This window comes from Clytia hemisphaerica, unplaced genomic scaffold, assembly GCF_902728285.1.
Source record: "Clytia hemisphaerica strain Z4C2 unplaced genomic scaffold, Clytia hemisphaerica genome assembly, whole genome shotgun sequence".
Lineage (NCBI taxonomy): Eukaryota > Metazoa > Cnidaria > Hydrozoa > Leptothecata > Clytiidae > Clytia > Clytia hemisphaerica.
In genome coordinates, this window is record NW_027103262.1 from 1,620,555 (window position 1) to 1,642,574 (window position 22,020).

At 37.8% G+C, this 22,020-nt stretch overlaps 3 protein-coding genes across 3 annotated transcripts; 1 reads left to right on the top strand and 2 right to left on the bottom strand.

Annotated features, from left to right (window-relative positions):
- The first annotated feature begins 1,068 nt into the window (after window positions 1-1,068).
- On the top strand, window positions 1,069-4,977 carry LOC136799447 (zinc finger MYM-type protein 1-like). The gene is made up of 3 exons (XM_067056156.1): window positions 1,069-1,207; window positions 1,573-3,560; window positions 4,512-4,977. Exons 1-3 carry the CDS (start codon window positions 1,069-1,071, stop codon window positions 4,935-4,937), a joined length of 2,553 nt encoding a protein of 850 aa, XP_066912257.1. The 3' UTR covers window positions 4,938-4,977.
- An 8,132-nt stretch (window positions 4,978-13,109) lies between these two features.
- Window positions 13,110-15,572, bottom strand: LOC136800461 (clumping factor A-like). Its single transcript, XM_067057122.1, has 2 exons — window positions 15,391-15,572; window positions 13,110-15,185 (listed from the first exon to the last, which is right to left on the bottom strand). Exons 1-2 carry the CDS (start codon window positions 15,566-15,568, stop codon window positions 13,687-13,689), a joined length of 1,677 nt encoding a protein of 558 aa, XP_066913223.1. The 5' UTR covers window positions 15,569-15,572; the 3' UTR covers window positions 13,110-13,686.
- A 205-nt stretch (window positions 15,573-15,777) lies between these two features.
- Window positions 15,778-19,786, bottom strand: LOC136799455 (uncharacterized). The gene is made up of 4 exons (XM_067056168.1): window positions 19,354-19,786; window positions 16,866-17,171; window positions 16,280-16,651; window positions 15,778-16,163 (listed from the first exon to the last, which is right to left on the bottom strand). The coding sequence occupies exons 1-4, from the start codon at window positions 19,784-19,786 to the stop codon at window positions 15,778-15,780; spliced, it is 1,497 nt and encodes a 498-aa protein (XP_066912269.1).
- Between the last annotated feature and the right edge of the window lie 2,234 nt (window positions 19,787-22,020).

Below are 22,020 nucleotides of genomic sequence, written 5' to 3' on the forward strand. Positions count from 1 at the left end.
TTTTTGACATTTCAGTAAGCTTTTTGAATACATTTAACAATTTATCAAATACAAATCATATTTGGGTATTTGAGTTTTCCAATTGTGTTATACAGAATCACAAACTCAATCTTTGTGTTTAGCATTGTTAATAGCCATTTTCCGTAATGTGAAATAATCTTTAACAAGTTTGGGAAACCAAGTTACCCAACCCTATTCCGGATCTGGTTTTAAGCGTTGTGATATTGGAATTCACAACCTACATATAAGCTGCACAATCCCAAGTTTGGGGCTGGTTTGGGAAATACATCAATTTCCGGATCCGGAAATACGTATTTCCCAAACATTGGGATTTGAAGATTTTTTCCTGTGTTTGCAAGCAGATCTTCTGTGTAAAAGTTATACAGGTAGGGGGAGAGGAGTGAGCCCTGCTTAACTCCTTGAGATCGAAAGGTTTTGTTTTATGACTGTTGTACATGATTGCTGATTCACTGTTCAAGTAAGGATTTCATTAGGGATGTCTTCTCTGACTGATTACTTTTCAAATGACACCTGCCGATTGCAACAGGCCCCCCCAGCGGAGCCCTTTTGAGAAGGGGCGCCGAAAAAAAGGGGCGCCAAAAACGATTTTTCAGGCGCCCCTAACGAAAGATGGGCAATTGAAAAGCCAAAAATGGCACCCCTAGTCAAAATTCAAAATTTCGCTGGCTCGCTTCGCTCACACTCTCTTTTTTGTGTTTATGATTTAGTTTTTCTAATATCAAATTCAGATTAATTTTTTATAAGAAAATAGTTGTAATAAGAGAAAACTAATTTTAAAGTTGTTTAGAGAGAAAGGAAGCTAAGGAAAGAAAGAGGTGGCGCCTGATGTGCACTTTGGCTGTATATTTTGATTACCTAAAACAAATAAAAAATATCAGAAATGAAAAAGAAAACGGTGATTAGTTGTAGAAAACTTTAGTTTTATGTGGTGTGTTCAGGAGAAAGTTACTGAGTTGCAAATATGAGTGATCGTAAGCGAAAGAAAAGTGGTGCTGAAAACAGAAAAATAAAGAAACAACACTTGAAAATTCGACGCTTAGAGATAGTATGGCTAAATATTTTAAGAAAGCCCCGACCCCGAACAACAAACAACATCACCATGACGAAACATCTTCGTCAAAAGAAACCAACGTAGCTTCAATTGTTGAGGCTACCGTTGATCCTGATTCTAACGTCAACAACGATGGTAATAGACAAACTTACAGTAGTACGGAACTACGCGTTTTTTTTTATAAGGAACACGTTTATAAGGAACTCGAGGCTGAAAATGGTCCAAAAAAATAAGGAATTGTTAAGGAACTGCTCAGGCTGAGAATAAGAAATCAAGCTTTAAGGAACAGTAAGAGATGGTTATCCAAACTTAGCAGCTATGTAAATAAGGAACTCGATAAGGAACTTTGAGGCTGAAATTTTCTGTAAAAATAAGGAACTCCAGGCTCAGAGCAAAGTTAAGGTTCCTTATAAAAAAAAAAAGAAAACGTGTATCCGAGAATGAAGAGGAATCGAACCTAATTGACGTACATAACCATGAACAAAGCCTACCTTGTGAAGTTAATCCATCCTATTCACTTACTAACGAAATCGAAAATGACAATTTGTCGAATAACGATAATGATGAAATGGTTGATCCGGCTGATAACCAAGAAATCGATTCGAAAATTGACGATAGTGGGGCTGAAAGCGACACCGAATCCATGAATGAGTCAATAGCATCATCATCTAACTTGTACGAGGAGATACTTGATGCATCAACATTAATCGGAAAATGTCTCACATATGAAGAAAAAAAGGAAACTCTACAAAAACTACCGTGTCAACCTTCAAAACAAGTGTTATCTGAGAGAAAAAAGAAGATCGGTAAGAAAGACCGTTATTGTTCTGAACGTGTATTTTATCGAAAGGATGGAAGTAAACGTTGCTGGTTGACTTACTCGTTGGAAAAGGATGCTTTATTTTGTTTACCATGTATGTTATTTTCTGACTCGGTCCTTAGAGGTGAACAACAGCGCAAAAATCAAGGTAACGCATTTGTGGAATCTGGTTTTTCTAACTGGAAAAAACAATTTGAATCCGTCAAAAAACATGAAGAATCGCACTCACACATAAATGCGAAAGTTGCACATGTCATGTTTCTACAAAATGTGACATTACAAGATATTCTGGCCAATCAGGATAAGGAACAAGAAGCTGCGAGAAAGAAAAATTTTGAATCGAATAGAAAGATCTTAGAACGGTTTATTGACACTGTATTGCTATTAGGAAAGCAAGAATTAGCTTTTCGTGCCCATCGTGAATCCCTTATTAACGACCCTTCTACCAACGTTGGGAGCTTTTTGGAAATACTCAAATACTTGGCTGTTTATGACGAAATTATAGCTGCCCACCTCGAAAAAGTAGAAAAGGAACATCGCCGATTAGAGAAAAAGAAGGAAGGCACTGTCAAAGGTGACAAAGCTCGCAAGTTTGGAAGAGGGTCGAAAGTGACATTTTTAAGTATCGATATTCAGAATAAGTTGATCGATATCATTAGCAACGAAATAGTGAAAGAAATCGTGAGTTTGGTTCAAGGAAGTATCGCATGGGCTATCATCGCAGACACTACCCCAGATGTTGAAAAGCATGAACAGCTAAGTTTGTGTGTCCGGATAGTCGAAAAGTCCGGAAACGTTAGTGAACACTTACTCTTTTGCACTCGTGCTTTGGGAACTACTGCTAAGCAACTGTTATTCCATATCACTGAAAAACTAGAAAAACTGAAAATATCGTACGAAAATTTGGTCGCTCAAACCTACGATGGAGCTTCCAACATGTCAGGGAAGTATAATGGGTTGCAAGCTAAACTAAAAGCTTTAGCTGGAGAGCATGTGATTTACGTTCATTGCTATGCCCACTCTCTAAATCTCGTACTCGGAGATACTGCGTCTGCATCTATAGAAATTGCCAAACTCTTCAATAAACTGCAAGCTCTTTATAAATTAGTTTCTAAAAGCCAACCTATTCATGAAATTTTCGAGCAATGTCAAGCAGAACAGAAGTTAACGATTAGATCGTTGAAAAGAATTAATACCGTGAGATGGAGCTCAAGAGAATTCGCCCTAGAAGTGTTTTTAGATCGTTATGATTCGATCCTTTTACTATTGAATAGAGTCAAAGATGGTACGTCTCATCCAGCCGATAAAAGGCAAACAGCTAACGGATTACTCGAGGATTTTCTAACAAAGCAGTTTGTTGCTAGCGCGATTCTTTTTCGTGAAATCTTCGGAATTACAGGTCCTCTTAGCCGAACCTTACAAAGTGTAAACATTAACTTTGATACAGCACTGAAACATCTAGACACTGCTGAGGCGAAACTCAAATTACTCCGCAAATATCCAAACATTATCCTCGAAGCCGTAGAAAATGAGTTACCAGGCGTGGAATGGAAGGAGGAGCGTATCAGGAAAAAACGGAAGCTGACAGACGAAGAATCTGACGATACACCACCGCCAAATGCAAAAGAAAAATGGAAACGAGATGTGTTTGGTGTAGCCCTTGACAGTGTAACTAACGGAATTGTTGATCGGTTTTCTAATAACAGACACATTTTAGAAACATTTGCATTATTTTCACCGAGAGGATTTTCAACTTTAAGGGCTCTGACCATAGTGAATTTTTCATAATTGCCGTGTTTAAAATGTGTTTTCTGACTGATGTAACCAACAAAACTATGGCATGTTATACATTTTCTGTTAGACAAACTATTCCTGAATCTGAAAATTCAAAAATTGCATTGAAAAAATTTGATGAAAAAGAAAATGAAGACTTTTGCGAGGAAGAGTGTTTCAACTTTGAAGAGCTTAGTTTCGGCGAAGAAAAAACATTTTGAAAAATTTTTCGCAGTAGATGGTGTATCTTTTACCGAACAATAAAAAATTTTGCGGAAAATTTTTGTAAATGCTTCTTTGTCTCGAAATCTTCAAAATAGTCGTTTTTCATCAATTTTTCACCTATGGATTTTGCTTAAAAAAACAGTCATAACTTTTGACACATCTTTTTAGAAACATTTTCCGCAAAATTTAAAATAGTTCAATTCTTTGCGGACAGGGTAAAGAAATTTTGAAACAAAAAAGTTAATTACCCGTTAAAACTTAGCACTTTTTGTAAAAGATGGTGATGCAACATATTATTAACGTCTTTTTAAAGTTCATAACGTCATTTTTGCAATTAAATTCTTAATTACTCTTAAGGGATTCGATTAAAAAGCAATTTATAAAGGCAATTCTTTGTTAAAAGTGTTAAGGAACCTGAAATACAACTTTTATGTTCAAATACCAAAATCAATTTTTGGACTATGGTCAGAGCCCTTGAACAAAAAGTATCGTACTAAAACCGAGGTAAAAGAGAAGATCCAAAAATTTTGCGATAATTATAAGATCGATCCCGACCGTTGTGCAGCAGAGCTTTTGAGCTTTGCAAATGTCTTTGAACGTTTTGACCTAGACTTAATTCAGAATAGATCTGATACCAGTGTGAGTTCAAATAACCCTCCTGGTTTCGCCGACAATGAGAGTGATACCGCCGATGACCTACACGAAATTGCTGGTGAGGAGGTCAAGGATACTCGTAATGCTAAAAGTATTGCCGACTGCCTGTCCCTTCTAACAGACCAGCGATATCAACTCATTGATGCTTTTCCAACCTTGGTGCGCGCGTACGCAATCGCTATGGCAATACCAATAACTTCATGTTCCGCAGAACGTTCATTCTCAACTTTGAAACGTGTTAAAACACGACTTCGTTCATCAATGGTACAAGACAGGCTTGAAGGTCTGATGCTCATGTCGATTGAGCGAAGTATTTTGTTAAAACTTAATCGTCAGAAATTAATTGATTTACTTGGGAAGAGCTCTAGTTTGCTTGGAAAGCTTCTGTTGTAACTAGATTTACTATTTCATTTTTCAAGCTACTTATTATGATTAATCCTAACGGAATATCTTTTGTTATTTGTTTCTAGGAAATTCGACAGATCCCAATTACATAAGTAGGGAAATCAAGTTTAAAATTCCACTAATGTCTCCATTTTTTTAGTTAATAAGCTCTGCGGTTAATTTTCTTAGCTCTATTTTTTAATTTTGGATTTCCTTGTTTCTTTTCTATCAACACTTTGTAGGCCTTTGTACTATACTAAAGAAAAAAAAAATTGCACAATTAACCAAAATTTTCTTAAATCGTATTCGTAAGGAAACGTAACATAAAAAGAGGGGGCGCCAAAAACAAAAAGCTTCTAAAAAGGGCGCCAAATTCTGCTTGGCCACCCCAGAAAAATTTTCCCACCACGCCACTGATTGTAAGGGTACATAAGTAGCTCAATTTCGACCCTTGCTGCTTGACTGACTTATGTACCAAGAAGAAAACAGGGTCACCTGCGACACAAGTCCACCGAAGTGGTCATCAGCAGCAATCTTCTTCCCGAACAGACAATAAAGTAGACAAAAATAAAAATCGACAAGTCCAAAGTAAATAAAACAGAAGAAAAGAAAATCATGAAAAATCCAGTAAGCTATCACAAAATAATCTTGAGTCCGTGCTGAACTCTTTAAGAAAAGGATGTTTACCATACAATTTCTTCAAGACAATCCGTATTCTTGATTTGTTTGCACCTGTTTCAGCATTCTCCTATACAGGCAGTGACAAGAATCGATAAAACTACTAGTTAAAGAAGAAATTCGAGCAATACGGAGGGTCTCAGCTCCTATGCAGGAGTCAAAAATTTTGGAAGGCATGTTGGAAGATCTGTCTGGCATTCTAACAATTTCAAAAGGAAATGCATCATATTTATCAAAAAGTTTGGAGAATCATTCTTGTTGTAATAATGGATCGTATCTTGAATGAGGTTTTCTGCATGGATTGTTGAAGACCCGTTAACGAAGCTGAACTGAGGTGGATTATTGTTCTTTATGTTTTGACATTTCTTTATTATGACTAGTTCAGCAATTTTAGTTATAATTTGGATGATGCTAATGCCACGGTAGTTGTTGGGATCTGAAAGAGGTTTTTTGTGGTTTTTGACGATTATGTTGGATAAACACGTCATTGGGAGCATGGGTGTAGTGTTCAGCTCTAAGATTGAAAGGATCCCGAGTTTTATTTTTTGATAGAGAAAGTATAGCTTGTTTAACGTCACATTCCGAAATGTAAAAGTCAGTGGAAGTAGGCCTTTCTAAGGTAGTCATAAAAAAACTGAACAACGAGGTCAACACCAACACAAAAACCCGTGATTCCATCAAAAATGACCTCAAAACCTTTCTGGCAGGAAAACTACAAGAGATGGAGGAGAAGACAAGAAGCATGATTAAGGAGGAAATAAAGCACACAGCAGAAATAATGACGGAAACATCAAAGAAAACATACGCTGAGATTACCAAGAAGCACAAAGAAGACTTAAAATCTGTCGAAGAACAAAGACAGAAGGAAGAAAGTGAAAAGAGAGACATAGAATCTAGAAAACTGATGATCGTTCACGGATTTCTCGAATCAGGCACCCAGATAAGGAAGAAGAAGAAAATGGGAAAAAATATGACATATTTCGGTTCCGAGAACTCCTAGATGACATCAATGTTCCAGAAATCAATGTTACTCACCACAGATTAAGAGACAGAAAAACAAAGAATGGCCGTCCTCTGAAAAGTCAACATGACAAATATCTTATCATGAAGAATTTACACATGCTGAAAGAAACTTGTTTCTTTCAGGTAAGTATAACAGAAGATTTCACAATCAACGAACGGAAAAAGATCAAGGAGATGCACGAACAAGCGAAGAAACTTAACAAAGACAATAACAATAAAGGATTCAGCTGGTGCGTAAGAGGAAGCCCAAGAACAAAACTACGCTTCGTTAAAAAATTACAAAACCGAACAAAAATATCTTCAAATTATAAACCAAAATGCTCTACAGAAGAAATCGTCAGTGATTGGGCATTAACAGATGATGATGAATGATTCATTTTGTAAAATAGGCAGTCGAACTCTATTAGCTTAGTACAGATTTGTACACATTTTTCGACTTTATCTACATAAAAGATTTTTTGTTCCTTGCCATGAAGCAGTTTTGTAAGCCTCTGATTGGTCCGTTTTACAGTTTATTAACAAATCATTTTTTACAATCCCAAAAGGGAATAGAAAAATGTGAACTATTGGTTCAAAACACGTTATTGTTACATTAAGAAAAAATGTTTACAGTTTAAGATCTCCATATTCCGAAAGTCAATTCCCTGGCGAACTCATAGTTCATCCTTTCTATTTCAATATCTTATATACATATTCTATCAAGGGAACAAATTAGTTACATAATTCATTTTGAAAGGAACTTTTGATTCAATTACAAGTATTCCCTAGCTAGTGCTAGATGTACAGATAGTTCCTATTGTAAGACAAGTAAACGAAAATAAAGGGAACCAAACCCCTTGGGAACTCACTGATCTTTTTTTGATAGTCATTTCAATTATTTTTTAAAAGAACTAATTGTACATTTAGATTTAAAAAACATTTTTATCAAAGAATATGGTATTTCACAGAATGAAATTAAAAAGATAAAAGGAACTTAATTAAAATATTGAGATAATTCCTTTTTTCTTAAATTATATATATAATTGGTTCATTTAAGAGAGGATCAAAGCGATCTGTAAAAAGGCAGGTTCACTTTTTTAAATGCTGATTTGAAAAATATGGGAAAATGACATGTATATGCAATGAAGAGAACTTTCAGCAAAAAAGATTGGGAAGGCGTTGAAGGGGCAAGTCCCAAGGCTAAACGACTCAAGCTGACTCCGAATGCAGCTGGTTTGTTTATTTGTCCGGTTTCCAATTGTGACAGCGATAGCTACCACAGTCAAAGAGGTTGCAGAAAACACGTTGTAACAAAACACGGATGGTACTTTTACTTCGAAAGTAAACCTAATGTTGATGAAGTTTTTACAGATAAAATACATTCTTCAAAAAGACCAGCTATCAGAAATAAAACATGGAACATTTCATCTTTCTCAGATAAATGCCAACTGGCGAAAGACTTTATATCTTGGATATGTAGCGCTGGAGGAGGTGGGAAAGATGCAAATCAAGCGCTTCAAATTTGCCGGAAAATTATGAAATTCTGTAAATTTTGTTTGGAGAATTTGGAAGAGAACTTTGAACTGACATTGACTTTATTGGAATATTGTGTTGGATCTACGGAGTTTATTGAGAGATTTTTAAGATTTCTTGAGGCTGAATGCAAACTTGGCAAGCCTGGAATGATATCTTACCTACAGTCATTGACTCATTGCCTAGACTTTTTAAGATGCAGAGGTATACGCGCAGAAAAAATGGCGATATTTCTTACCAGCGAAGTATTTCTCTCGCGTGCCAAACAATGTTTGAGAAAGAAGATGCGGGTCGAGTGGAACACTTTACTTTCAATCGAGCATTTGGAGAGTATCGATTGCTGGGCGTCACTCGCAGATCTACAAAAGGTGATACCTTTTCACGCGGACAGGTATAACCAAGTTATATATTTGGCCAAGATCAATGCCCAAATTGCCCATGATCTTTCTTTCGCGTCATCATTCGTAGTTTCTCTTTTGTTTTTGAATGTGAAAGGCAGCAGGCCAATGACATTCCAATTTCTGACTGTGAAGATGTTTCTTTCTGCTATGAAAACAGGAATGATTGATCAAACACACTTTAAAACTGAAGAACAATACGGTTTCGATTCACTTGTTTTTACTGATGACGTACTTTCGAAATTGAAAGACTACGTAGATCGTGTTAGACCACGGTTGAATCCAAAATGTGAATTTTTACTAGTGTGTAAAAACGGAAATCAACTTAAAAACCTCGGAGATATATTTGGAAGAATGGTGTATCAAGCAATTGGAAAGTATATCACAGGAAAAAATGTTCGATTTCCAAGGTTGGAAATTCGATATTTTTGGGTTGGAAATTTTTGTTTTATAATTGAAGGTTGGAAATTTGAGCGATTACTTTAAGCTGATTTGGAAAACGTAAATTACCCATAGGTTTTGTAGAATAAACCAATGCGCTTGAAAAATCAAGTGAAAAAAAACAATGTAGAAATGGCAATTTTCCAAGGCTGGTTGGAAAACATGACTTTTTGGGTGGAAAATTTTTTTTTCCAAACAGTTTGGGAATTGAAAAAAAAGGTCAAAAATCGATGTGAAAATACATATTTTAGTAAATTTGATACCTCAAGTTGAAAAACTAGACTTTTTGGGTCGGAAATTTGTGTTTCTCCCAAACAGTTTGGAAAACGTTAAAAATCCATGTGGAAATTACATTTTTCTAAGATTGAGATCCTTTCTTGGAAAACTAGACTTTTTGGGTTGGAAATTTGTGTTTCTCCAAACAGTTTGGAAAACGTTAAAAATCCATGTAGAAATTACATTTTTGTGAAATTGAAACTCTTTCGATTGGAAAACTAGACTTTTTGGGTTGGAAATTTGTGTTTCTCCAAACAGTCTGGAAAACGTTAAAAATCCATGTGGAAATTATATTTTTGTGAAATTGAAACTCTTTCGATTGGAAAACTAGACTTTTTGGGTTGGAAATTTGTGTTTTTCCAAACAGTTTGGAAAAACGTTAAAAATCCATGTGGAAATTACGTTTTTCTAACCATTTTCTGCGCATGTCCTTGGAAAAACCACAAGCGATTTTTCGCTCAAAACTGTTTTGATGTATAGCTAACCTAGAAATTAGGCTATAATGTGAGCAGTCAAGCTGTAAGTTTCCGTCAGGCGAGGCGTCTCTTCGGAGCGGCCTCGGTCAATCGCAGTGAGTTCGCACAGTGAAGCACATAGGGTACTTGTGTCATAGTTTCAAATAGCGCCCTGCTGAGCTGTGTGAGTGATCTAAGATCAACCACGTATCTGTGCGAACAATAACGAGAGATTGACCGGGAGCCATCGAGCCTAGGCTAGCGAGTGACTGTTCACAAAATCAAAAACCTTGTTTAAGATCTCTTTTCCACATCTCTACCATCACTTTTTGGATTTTGGCATTTTTCAACCTGAATTTTCGAAATTTCCAACCTTGTTTAGCTTGGATTTTGGCTTTTTTCCAACCGAATTTACAAAAATTCCAACCTTGTATTTCGGCTTTTTTCCACCTGGATTTTCGAAAATTCCAACCTTGATAAATTTGGATTTTGGCTTTTTTCAACCTGGATTTACGAAAATTCCAATCTTGTTAAATTTGGATTTTTGCTTTTTTTCAACCTGGATTTTCGAAAGTTCCAACCTTGTTTAAGCTTGGATTTTGGTGTTTTTCCAACTGAATTTTCGAAAATTCCAAGCCATGGAAAATGCAACATTTCCAACCTTGGACAATGTCCCACATTTTCAGGTTGGATTTTCCATTGGATTTTATCTTTTTTCCAACTAAGAAAACTTGAAATTTCCAACCTTGGAAATCGAAAATTTTTTCCTGTGTATAACACCGACACGCTATAGGCAGATCATCGAAACCGCTAGCTCTGAAAATCTGACCCTAGAAGAACAACGCATTGTCAGTCTCGACCAGAAACACACGTCAAACGTTGCCAAGGTGCACTATCAAAAACGAAAGTCACAAGATGTTGCAAGAAAAGCAACCGACTGCATGAACAAGTTGATAAAAGTTACATCAGCCAAGGAGAAACATGAAGAAGAAGATAATATCGTCCTTCGTGAATTCGAAAAGGAAATCCAACAAGAAACTGTAGAAATAAAACAATTAGCCCCCGAAAAAAAGCCAAGAAACAAGAAGCACGCTTTTACTACTGAGGAGGATAAGTTTTTGTTAAATGGTATAAAGAGGTATGGACAAGGAAGATGGTCAAATATCTTAAAAGACCCAGAGTATAAATTTCACCCTGCAAGAAAAAATTCTACATTGATGATGAGGGCAAAGGCAAAACAATTTATTGAATAAAATTTTTGAGAACTTGTATTTGAAAAAAGTTCAGATTAGATGTATGTAAAATTTGATATAACTTGAATTAGAAGATTTTTGTGTTCATTTGTTTCATTGAAAATAGATTTGGATGAATTCTTTCCTGACTTCAGATCTATAAGATTTATCAGACATGACGTGATACTCCAGCGGACACTTTTAAAAACTTGTCCCTTCTTATCCCCTGCTTGTCACTCGTTATCCCTGCTTATCCCTCTTATCCCCTTATTCTGATTTGCAAAGTTTATCGGACACGACGTCATATTCTCTCGGACACTTTGAAAATCTTGTCCTCTCTTATCCCCTGCTTGTCACTCGTTATCCCTGCTTATCCCTCTTATCCCCTCATTCTGATTTGCAAAGTTTATCGGACACGACATCATATTCTCTCGGACACTTTAAAAATCTTGTCCCCTCTTATCCCCTGCTTGTCACTCGTTATCCCTACTTATCCCTCTTATCCCCTTATTCTGATTTGCAAAGTTTATCGGACATAACGTCATAGTTTCTCGGTTCTCGGACACTTTGAAAATCTCGTCCTCCCTTATCCCCTGCTTGTCACTCCTAATCCCCTGCTTGTCACTCGTTATCCCTGCTTATCCCTCTTATCCCCTTATTCTGATTTGCAAAGTTTATCGGGCATGACGTCATATTCTCTCGGACACTTTGAAAATCTTGTCCTCTCTTATCCCCTGCTTGTCACTCGTTATCCCTGCTTATCCCTCTTATCCCCTTATTCTGATTTGCAAAGTTTATCGGACACGACGTCATATTCTCTCGGACACTTTGAAAATCTTGTCCTCTCTTATCCCCTGCTTGTCACTCGTTATCCCTGCATATCCCTCTTATCCCCTCATTCTGATGAGCAAAGTTTATCGGACATGACGCCATATTTTCTCGGACATTTTGGAAATCTTGTCCCCTCTTATCCCCTGCTTGTCACTCGTTATCCCTGCTTATCCCTCTTATCCCCTCATTCTGATTAGCAAAGTTTATCGGACACGACGTCATATTCTCTCGGACACTTTGAAAATCTTGTCCCCTCTTATCCCCTGCTTGTCACTCGTTATCCCTACTTATCCCTCTTATCCCCTCATTCTGATTAGTAAAGTTTATCGGACACGACGTCATATTCGATCGGACACTTTGAAGTCTTGTCCTCTCTTATTCCCTGCTTGTCACTCGTTATCCCTGCTTATCCCTCTTATCCCCTCATTCTGATTAGCAAAGTTTATCGGACACGACATCATATTCTCTCGGACACTTTAAAAATCTTGTCCCCTCTTATCCCCTGCTTGTCACTCGTTATCCCTACTTATCCCTCTTATCCCCTTATTCTGATTTGCAAAGTTTATCGGACATAACGTCATAGTTTCTCGGACACTTTGAAAATCTCGTCCTCCCTTATCCCCTGCTTGTCACTCCTAATCCCCTGCTTGTCACTCGTTATCCCTGCTTATCCCTCTTATCCCCTTATTCTGATTTGCAAAGTTTATCGGGCATGACGTCATATTCTCTCGGACACTTTGAAAATCTTGTCCTCTCTTATCCCCTGCTTGTCACTCGTTATCCCTGCTTATCCCTCTTATCCCCTTATTCTGATTTGCAAAGTTTATCGGACACGACGTCATATTCTCTCGGACACTTTGAAAATCTTGTCCTCTCTTATCCCCTGCTTGTCACTCGTTATCCCTGCATATCCCTCTTATCCCCTCATTCTGATGAGCAAAGTTTATCGGACACGACGTCATATTCTCTCGGACACTTTGAAAATCTTGTCCCCTCTTATCCCCTGCTTGTCACTCGTTATCCCTGCTTATCCCTCTTATCCCCTCATTCTGATTAGCAAAGTTTATCGGACACGACGTCATATTCTCTCGGACACTTTGAAAATCTTGTCCCCTCTTATCCCCTGCTTGTCACTCGTTATCCCTGCTTATCCCTCTTATCCCCTCATTCTGATTAGCAAAGTTTATCGGACACGACGTCATATTCTCTCGGACACTTTGAAAATCTTGTCCCCTCTTATCCCCTGCTTGTCACTCGTTATCCCTGCTTATCCCTCTTATCCCCTCATTCTGATTAGTAAAGTTTATCGGACACGACGTCATATTCTCTCGGACACTTTGAAGTCTTGTCCTCTCTTATCCCCTGCTTGTCACTCGTTATCCCTGCTTATCCCTCTTATCCCCTCATTCTGATTAGCAAAGTTTATCGGACATGACGCCATATTCTCTCGGACATTTTGGAAATCTTGTCCTCTCTTATCCCCTGCTTGTCACTCGTTATCCCTGCTTATCCCTCTTATCCCCTCATTCTGATTAGCAAAGTTTATCGGACATGACGTCATAATCTTGCGGACACTTTGAAAATCTTGTACTTAGATTTTGAAAATAATTTTATACCGAAATCTTTTAAGTTTTTTTTTAAAGTAACAAACCTAGCTGGCCCACAACGTTGTTTTGACGTTCATCCAACGTTATATGAACGCTGTGAGCGTTAGACAAACGTTGAAATAACGTTGTGTACCAGCTAGAAGTCTTTCAATTGCAGTTTTTGTGGTAATTTATAGGAAAAAGAAATAACGGGAGGCGCAAATGTTTGAACAAAATGGTTATCACTTAAAGCTTTCATTCTTCAAATATAAAATGTAAACACAAAATCGTTGAAATAAATTTCTAGAAAATTTTAGATGATGAAGTTAATCAGAATCTGTCGAGGAATCATTTGACGAAATCGGGATGATTGGGACTCCAGCGGCTACCGTTTGCATGTCAAATTCTATAGACGAGCCTTCAGAATCGACGGTCTTTTGTCGTTTATTTGGATTTGTCTCTTCGTCACTACTGGTCAAAGTGATCAGTTGGTGTGATAAGTCAGTTTCCGTGTGAGTGCATCGTTTGAGACTAAGGGAAAACCTTTTGGCTTTTGGTTGATCGTCTTCTCCAGTGGGAGGGTCTACAGCGTCTTCTTCTATGGAAATATCGGATTCACTGGCGGGATTGACGGGGTTTGGCGCAACGGGACGTGCATTTGACTGTGACCCGTTATTGGTATCTTTGTCGTCTGGTTCAATGAATGATTCAGTATTGCCATCGTCAGAGTTAGGTGATTTTGGTGGCTGGTCGGACGTGATGACAGACTCAGCGATGGCCTTGTTGTTGCCATCGTCAGAGTTAGGTGATTTTGGTGGCTGGTCGGACGTGATGACAGACTCAGCGATGGCCTTGTTGTTGCCATCGTCAGAGTTAGGTGATTTTGGTGGCTGGTTGGACGTGATGACAGACTCAGCGATGGCCTTGTTGTTGCCATCGTCAGAGTTAGGTGATTCTGGTGGCTGGTCGGACGTGATGACAGACTCAGCGATGGCCTTGTTGTTGCCATCGTCAGAGTTAGGTGATTTTGGTGGCTGATAGGACGTGATAACAGAATCGATGGATTCCTCGCTGTTTTCATCGTCAGATTTAGGTGATTTTGGCGGCTGATAGGACGTGATAACAGAATCGATGGATTTCTGACTGTTGGCATCGTCAGGTTTTGGTGATTCTGGTGGCTGGCAGGACGTGCTCTGCTTGGTAGGCGTTTCGGGGACGCCTGTGACGACTTGAGTTGGCGGTTCTTGCTCTAAGTCTGCATCAAACTCTGGATATTGGGTGTCTAAAAGATGATAGTCAAACCAAGGTCGCTGACAACCTTTTCGAATCAACCAAGCATCGTACACGGAATCTGCACCTTCCCACTTCGCTCTCAATCGTCGCCTGAACATGTTCTTCGCGTTGTCAGTCAAGGCCAACTCGTCCCAAGCTCCATCCTTGTTTGAAGCAAGAGTAACGACTTTTTGGACATAGACGTCGTCACAGTGTTCGCTGGCGTTGTCGAATAAAGGTGTTTCCCACTGCAAATCTTCGTAGTGAATGCCTTCGTGACGGTCAGCTTCCAAGACGGCATGGTCTAATGCTTGAGTTAAGCCTGATACTTCGTTACCGGAATCTTGGACTGCGGCCGGAGCAGCTGGTTGGCTGAATGAGAATAACTCGACTTGATCGTCGTACATCAAAGACATGGGATCAAAATCAAAGTCGTTGTAGATTGCTCCATTCCCAGCAGCAGGTGCCACGTTGGGTGTATCAAAGATGGGTTCGTTTCGCAATTCGTGGGCCAGAAAATGAAACACCATCATACAATTCATTCTCAGCCAAGCTGAAGAGATAAAAAAAATAGTTTGTCATTGAATTTGGAAAAACAAACTCTTTTCAGATTCTCGTTCCAAATAGAGTAGCAGAAAAAGGAAACATATTTATCTTCACATTCGGAGACTCCCTCATTTCTAAACGAGTGAATGCACCCTAAAAGTCAAAGTGCCAAAGATTAAATGACGTGTGAAACTGTCAGCTTTTTGTCTTACCTGAGACTGATGGATCTTTTCGCTTCAATGATGTCGTTTGGAAAACTTCAAGTCTTTTTCTTATCGCATCGCAGTCTCTTTCGTTGCCGAAATCCGGATAGACGTTGGTGGTTATAAAAAAACCGGAATTGTAGTTGACACGTAAGCCGCTCTTGTGTTTCTGGGGTAGAAAATTCATTCCGCCTGGAGAAATAAAAACGAAAATGAGGTTTTTGAGTTACGTGCAAATCAAGCGGTAATCTTCATGAATAACCGGACATAGGAAGAAAGCAAACTTTCAAGTTTTTTTTTTCAAATATCTTCAAAGTGCGCAAGCGTAAAGATAAACCAAAAGCGATTTTTCGTCGCCTTCGTCAGGGCCACAAAAAAAGAACAATGTGAATCAATTCACTCACTTTGAAGGACACGTTTGGCATCTTCACATGACAAAGAGTCAGGGGTCCACTCATCCATCATCACAATCTGGGTGTTACTGTTTATCAAAGCTGCTGAGAATCGCCCGTCGTTCATCACACCCGCAATATATTTGGACGGGATGATTCCTTGAAAACAACTGAACCAGCTCGTTTTTCCGGAATCGGCTGGACCAACCAAACACATCTTTGTCTCTTTGTGTGGAAATTGACCATGCATCAACAATTGATAGTACTTTTTGTAGAACTTCTTCCTGATTCTAGGGTTACCGAATGAATTCTCCACACCTTTGACGAATGGCTCAGGGTACGGTAGGACGTCAGGGTCGTAGGTGTACTTAACGAAAGCACGCGGAGAGCCTGAAAGAAAGTAAGAGCTTCTGAATTTACTATTTTATCAATTATCTGTGAAATTTGACCTCGCAAACATGGTAAAAAAAAGACATGAAAACAATTTAATAAAAAATAATACGTACCTTTTAGGGTCGGCGGATCAACTTGAAAACATTTCTCCGAGATGTTAAAACAAGTGCCGTAAGGTGCGACTTCTATGAAATTGTAGTCAACGATCAACGGTTTGATAATTCGACAGCTGCTTACTGACAACAAATTGATGATGGGCGTCACTTGGGCCACTATTTGGTCAGCGATCTCTGGGCAGCCCAATAAGTAGTGAACAAAATCGTGCACCGACGAACAAAACACGTACGTGAATTTCGCTTGAGGAGCCTTCTTGTATACGGATCCATCAAAAAGGCCATATTCGTTTTGCGTCATGTAATGCTTTATCGCTGTGATGGATTGCAATAGGCGACTGACTGGCATCGGTGCTGCGTGAACGGGATCTTCTGGAGGTGCAAAACAAAAATAAGTACATCGTTCTAGACACGAATCAATTCACCACATAAAAGACAAAGAACAGTGAAAAGACCCATATCCTTCATTTAAAATAGTTTTCTTATGTGAACTAAAACAAGATCTTTTGATTTCAGCTCAAAATAACAAGTGAGGAAGAGTCCATTGGGCCTTCTAAAGAAGAGTTTTATGAATTTCTTTTCTCACCTTTGGAAGTCAAATCAACCACCTTGATAGACATAAGCATTTTGATCAAATCTACAGCTTTCTTGAGCTCTGACGCAACATTTGCACCCATTGTTTTGCAAAGCCATAACGAGGTCAATACTTTTGAAGAGTACCGCTCACCTTCTGTCATATCAACATTTACCAAATCTATTCCTTCTTCTTCAGCGGCAGCTTTCAAACATTTCACCTGCGACTTCGCAAAGTGATGAAGCAAAGCTTCGTTATTGTGGTCTTTCAAGGCAATGTACAGCGAAGAAACATAGCTTTCGGTGATTGAACGAACGCCTGAACGAAAAAAATACAAAGAATTAATTTAAGACTTTCCATTTTGAAAATTTGAATACGGGTGAAGCAAGGGATAAGAAGACAAGAATTCAAAGTGTCCGTAAAAAAAACGCAATGTCCGAAAAACTATTCCTCTGAAAAACAAGGGATAAGGAGGATAAGCAGGGATAACGAGTGACAAGCAAGGGACAAGAAGAGACAAGACTTTATCAAAGTGTCCGTAAAAAATCGCAATGTCCGAAAAACTATTCCTCTAAAAAACAAGGGATAAGGGGGATAAGCAGGGATAACGAGTGACAAGCAAGGGACAAGAAGAGACAAGACTTTATCAAAGTGTCCGTAAAAAATGGCAATGTCCGAAAAACTATTCCTCTAAAAAACAAGGGATAAGGGGGATAAGCAGGGATAACGAGTGACAAGCAAGGGACAAGAAGAGACAAGACTTTATCAAAGTGTCCGTAAAAAAGAGCAATGTCCGAAAAACTATTCCTCTGAAAAACAAGGGATAAGGGGATAAGCAGGGATAACGAGTGACAAGCAGGGACAAGAAGAGACAAGACTTTATCAAAGTGTCCGTAAAAAATCGCAATGTCCGAAAAACTATTCCTCTGAAAAACAAGGGATAAGGGGGATAAGCAGGGATAACGAGTGACAAGCAAGGGACAAGAAGAGACAAGACTTTATCAAAGTGTCCGTAAAAAATCGCAATGTCCGAAAAACTATTCCTCTGAAAAACAAGGGATAAGGGGGATAAGCAGGGATAACGAGTGACAAGCAAGGGACAAGAAGAGACAAGACTTTATCAAAGTGTCCGTAAAAAATGGCAATGTCCGAAAAACTATTCCTCTGAAAAACAAGGGATAAGGGGGATAAGCAGGGATAACGAGTGACAAGCAAGGGACAAGAAGAGACAAGACTTTATCAAAGTGTCCGTAAAAAATGCAATGTCCGAAAAACTATTCCTCTGAAAAACAAGGGATAAGGGGGATAAGCAGGGATAACGAGTGACAAGCAAGGGACAAGAAGAGACAAGACTTTATCAAAGTGTCCGTAAAAAATGGCAATGTCCGAAAAACTATTCCTCTGAAAAACAAGGGATAAGGGGGATAAGCAGGGATAACGAGTGACAAGCAAGGGACAAGAAGAGACAAGACTTTATCAAAGTGTCCGTAAAAAATCGCAATGTCCGAAAAACTATTCCTCTGAAAAACAAGGGATAAGGAGGATAAGCAGGGATAACGAGTGACAAGCAAGGGACAAGAAGAGACAAGACTTTATCAAAGTGTCCGTAAAAAATAGCAATGTCCGAAAAACTATTCCTCTAAAAAACAAGGGATAAGGGGATAAGCAGGGATAACGAGTGACAAGCAAGGGACAAGAAGAGACAAGACTTTATCAAAGTGTCCGTAAAAAATGGCAATGTCCGAAAAACTATTCCTCTAATAAGACAAGGGAAAAAGGGGATAAGCAGGGATAACGAGTGACAAGCAAGGGACAAGAAGAGACAAGACTTTATCAAACTGTCCATAAAAAATCGCAATGTCCGAAAAACTATTCCTCTAAAAAACAAGGGATAAGAGGGATAACGAGTGACAAGCAAGGGACAAGAAGAGAAGAATTCAAAGTGTCCGTAAAAAATCGTAAAAAATCGTAAAAAAAGTGTCTGAAAAAACTATTTTTTTGAAAAACTAGGTATAAATGACAAGCTAGTCAAAATTTCTATCTGAGAAAAATTCAAACTTGAAGTGCATGTTTGATGACACGTTCTAATCTACATGGCCTAGGCAACATTTATAGCTAGATCCGGAACCTCTCAAAAATCGATGCCGTATTTTTAGAAATTGCTTAAGGTTTTTTGAAAAGTGTGCTAGTTCCCAGACTTGTCAAAAAGTTGTAAAGTCCTAACCCAGCTAGTATACAACGTAGTTTCAACATTCGTATAACGTTATATGAACGTTAGTTAGAAGATGGTTCGCCCCAGTTGGCACACAACGTTGTTTCAACGTTCATCTAACGGTATATGGCCGTTGTGAACGTTAGATAAACGTTGAAACAACGTTGTGTGCTAGCTGAAGCTTTTGACCCCTCTCGTCAAGAAAAAATATATATTTGAGCGAAACAAAGAGTGAACACGTGAAAGAATTTTGAATAAAAAAAACGAAAAATATCAAAGAAATCTTACCTCTTCCTTTCACAGCTTTGCAGTGTACGATATCGAGTCCAGATTCAATAACAATTTTTGTCAAGTGGCATTCGTATGATTCAATAGCCATATCGGGCCAGTCAAACATTACCCAAAAGCTTACTCCAGCAATAGTTTGTTGTTCATCTCCTTTCTTCACTCCATAAAGAGCGGTTGCACAAGAAAAAAAACCTACAATTTGAAGCTCATTTGAAAATCTATTTTCCAGTTTTTGCCTTGCCAGCCAAACTTCAGTCTTGGAACCAGTTGGGAGCATCACCCTGATTGCTGCCGCTTGGTAACATTTCGATACATGTTGTATTACGAAAGATTTTAGTGTTGTTTTAACAAATGCACACTTCAGTTCCTTCTTTGGATTTAAAACGTCTTCCTCTCTCTCTTCTCTCTCTTCATTTGAAGTAACTTGTTCCATCTTGTATCACAAGCAATTTTAGAACAAGTGTCAGTAAAGGAACAAATTTGCTCTTTTATGGTTAAAGAATATATACATTAACATCAACATTATTAGTAGCTCCTAGTTCTCGATTCTGTGTTGTCGATATTTTGAGTTCGTGGTGTGTTCAAAAGATTTTTAAAGTGATTGTGGAACTCTGTTGTGATTTCTGAGCTCGTGGTCTTTCCGTTGATAGTGAATAGTTTTTGTGTTGAAGTTTTATTTACTTTGATGCACTTCCAGAAAGAAATGTATATATTGTTCAGTCGGGACGAACAAAATTCTTGAGCAAGCGAAGATATAGCCATTGAACCCGACTGTTGTCGGCACATCAAAGGGCCACTACTAAACCTCTCCGATGGTATATTGGTCCGCTCCTTTAGAGCTTTAGCGTGGGCGGCCGCCAATACGCCATCGGAATATCAGATAACTTGGAGAAAAGATTGCGTCATGAAAAAGTACTATGCCTTTGAAAAAAATAGGCACATTTCAACTTTTCGACTGTACGTCTAAATGGACCACAATGATTCCTTTATTTTTCTTTTGACTGCAATCACAGCGTACGCAAGTGGAGCCTGGGCCTTAACTAGGATTGGTCTATTTCAGATGGCGCAGAACTTTTTGATAAATTTGAAATTTTATACGCAGTATCATCTTATCATCTTACTAATGTTTACTAGGCAAAGTAGCAATACATAGGGAATTGTTAAAATATATAGCAGCCAATGAAAAATAAACAAGCTATTTCTGATTGGTTACCTTGTTGATTTATTCACCGCTATATATTTTGCCTACAATCTAAGATGTCTGCAGCATTATCGGAAAAGGTCTATTTAGTGAATGATCATGACATATATTGTTGTAAGAAAAAACAAACAAACAAGGAGATGCGAAAGTCAGTAAGATAATGATACCATGATTTTCGAAATATGTTTTTGAGAAGTTTTTCCAGCTTTTCCTTGAATCTTATTTAATTGTCAAGCTGCATGAATTCTTCAAGTATTTTGTTAATGGAATGTGATTTTTTTTCAATCAATCAATAAATAATTAAATCAATCAATTATTCCTGATTATTTTTTATGCTTTAATTTTTAAAGCATTAAAAGCTTTATAAGTGCATGACATGACCTTTCTGTGGGGGCATTTAGTGAAAGCTATGACTAGTTTAAATATATTCTGACTGATGTGATATACAATCCTTGTAGTAGCTCCATAGCATCTTGTTCCATAAAGTTATCCTTTAGGAATGAAATGGTACTTTCGTAATAAAATGTAAATAATAGCAGATATGTTCAGGCTAAGCGGTGTAAACACATAGAGTCATACATAGAATAAAAAGCCCAAAGGGCTAGAAGCGAACCTTCTCCAACCAACAAAAAGCGACGGCGGATTGATTGAATCTAGAAGTTTCTTTGTTTTCGAGTTGTATATTTTTTTAAATCTAGCATAGAAATAAATTTTATTTTTCATCTAGTATTTGCATAAAAACAAAACGGGCCGCTAAAGGCCAGACAACTTATGTAGGAAATGCTGGCTTCAAATCCATTTAGTTCAAAGCCCTTTGCTGATGAACATAAAATTAACTAATCAATTGGAATTTCGGGCTTTTCGTTCAACCTGAATATCTACCATTTTCGTGTCGCGCATAGTCTCAAAGCCGTTAGGCTTTCTTGTTACCCAATTAAATACTTAGCACTTTTTATAAAAAAGGGTGGTGCAACATATTATTAACGTATTTCTAAAGTTCATGTTGAGAACATTGATTTGCTTTTCACTTTTGCGTTCAACCGTAAGGTGTTTACGTGGATCACGGGGAAAAATATTCACCCCAGAAAACATTTTATAGATTATTATTTTACTTTTTATCTTTCGAGTCTTTTCAGTTTCTTGTCCTTCTGGTCTTTTCAGGTTGTTTTTTGTGTGTGTGGCCCACTTTTTGGGTTTTTTTTTTATAGTGCAATATATATAAAAGTATAAATAGAAAAAAACAGTACGGGTAACCACCCAGGAAAATTTAATTGTATATATCTTCTTTTGTGATTAGTTAAAATAATTATCATAATAATAATATGAGAATAAAAAAAAAAAAAAAAAAAAAAAAATTCTAAAGTTCATAACGTCATTTTTGCAATTCTTAATTACTTGAAGGTATTTGATCAAAAAGCAATTTGTAAAGACAATTCTTTGTTAAATATGTAAAGGAACCTGAAACA

Coding starts and splice junctions, on each gene's coding strand:
- LOC136799447 (XM_067056156.1), top strand. CDS start 1,069: ATGGCTAAATATTTTAAGAAAGCCCCGACCCCGAACAACAAACAACAT. Junction 1,208..1,572: donor TTCTAACGTCAACAACGATG/GTAATAGACAAA, acceptor TACCTTGTGAAG/TTAATCCATCCTATTCACTT. Junction 3,561..4,511: donor TTGGTGTAGCCCTTGACAGT/GTAACTAACGGA, acceptor GACTTAATTCAG/AATAGATCTGATACCAGTGT.
- LOC136800461 (XM_067057122.1), bottom strand. CDS start 15,568: ATGAATTTTCTACCCCAGAAACACAAGAGCGGCTTACGTGTCAACTAC. Junction 15,186..15,390: donor AAAAGATCCATCAGTCTCAG/GTAAGACAAAAA, acceptor TTATCTCTTCAG/CTTGGCTGAGAATGAATTGT.
- LOC136799455 (XM_067056168.1), bottom strand. CDS start 19,786: ATGGAACAAGTTACTTCAAATGAAGAGAGAGAAGAGAGAGAGGAAGAC. Junction 16,652..16,865: donor GGTTGATTTGACTTCCAAAG/GTGAGAAAAGAA, acceptor TTGCACCTCCAG/AAGATCCCGTTCACGCAGCA. Junction 16,164..16,279: donor TGATCCGCCGACCCTAAAAG/GTACGTATTATT, acceptor ACTTTCTTTCAG/GCTCTCCGCGTGCTTTCGTT.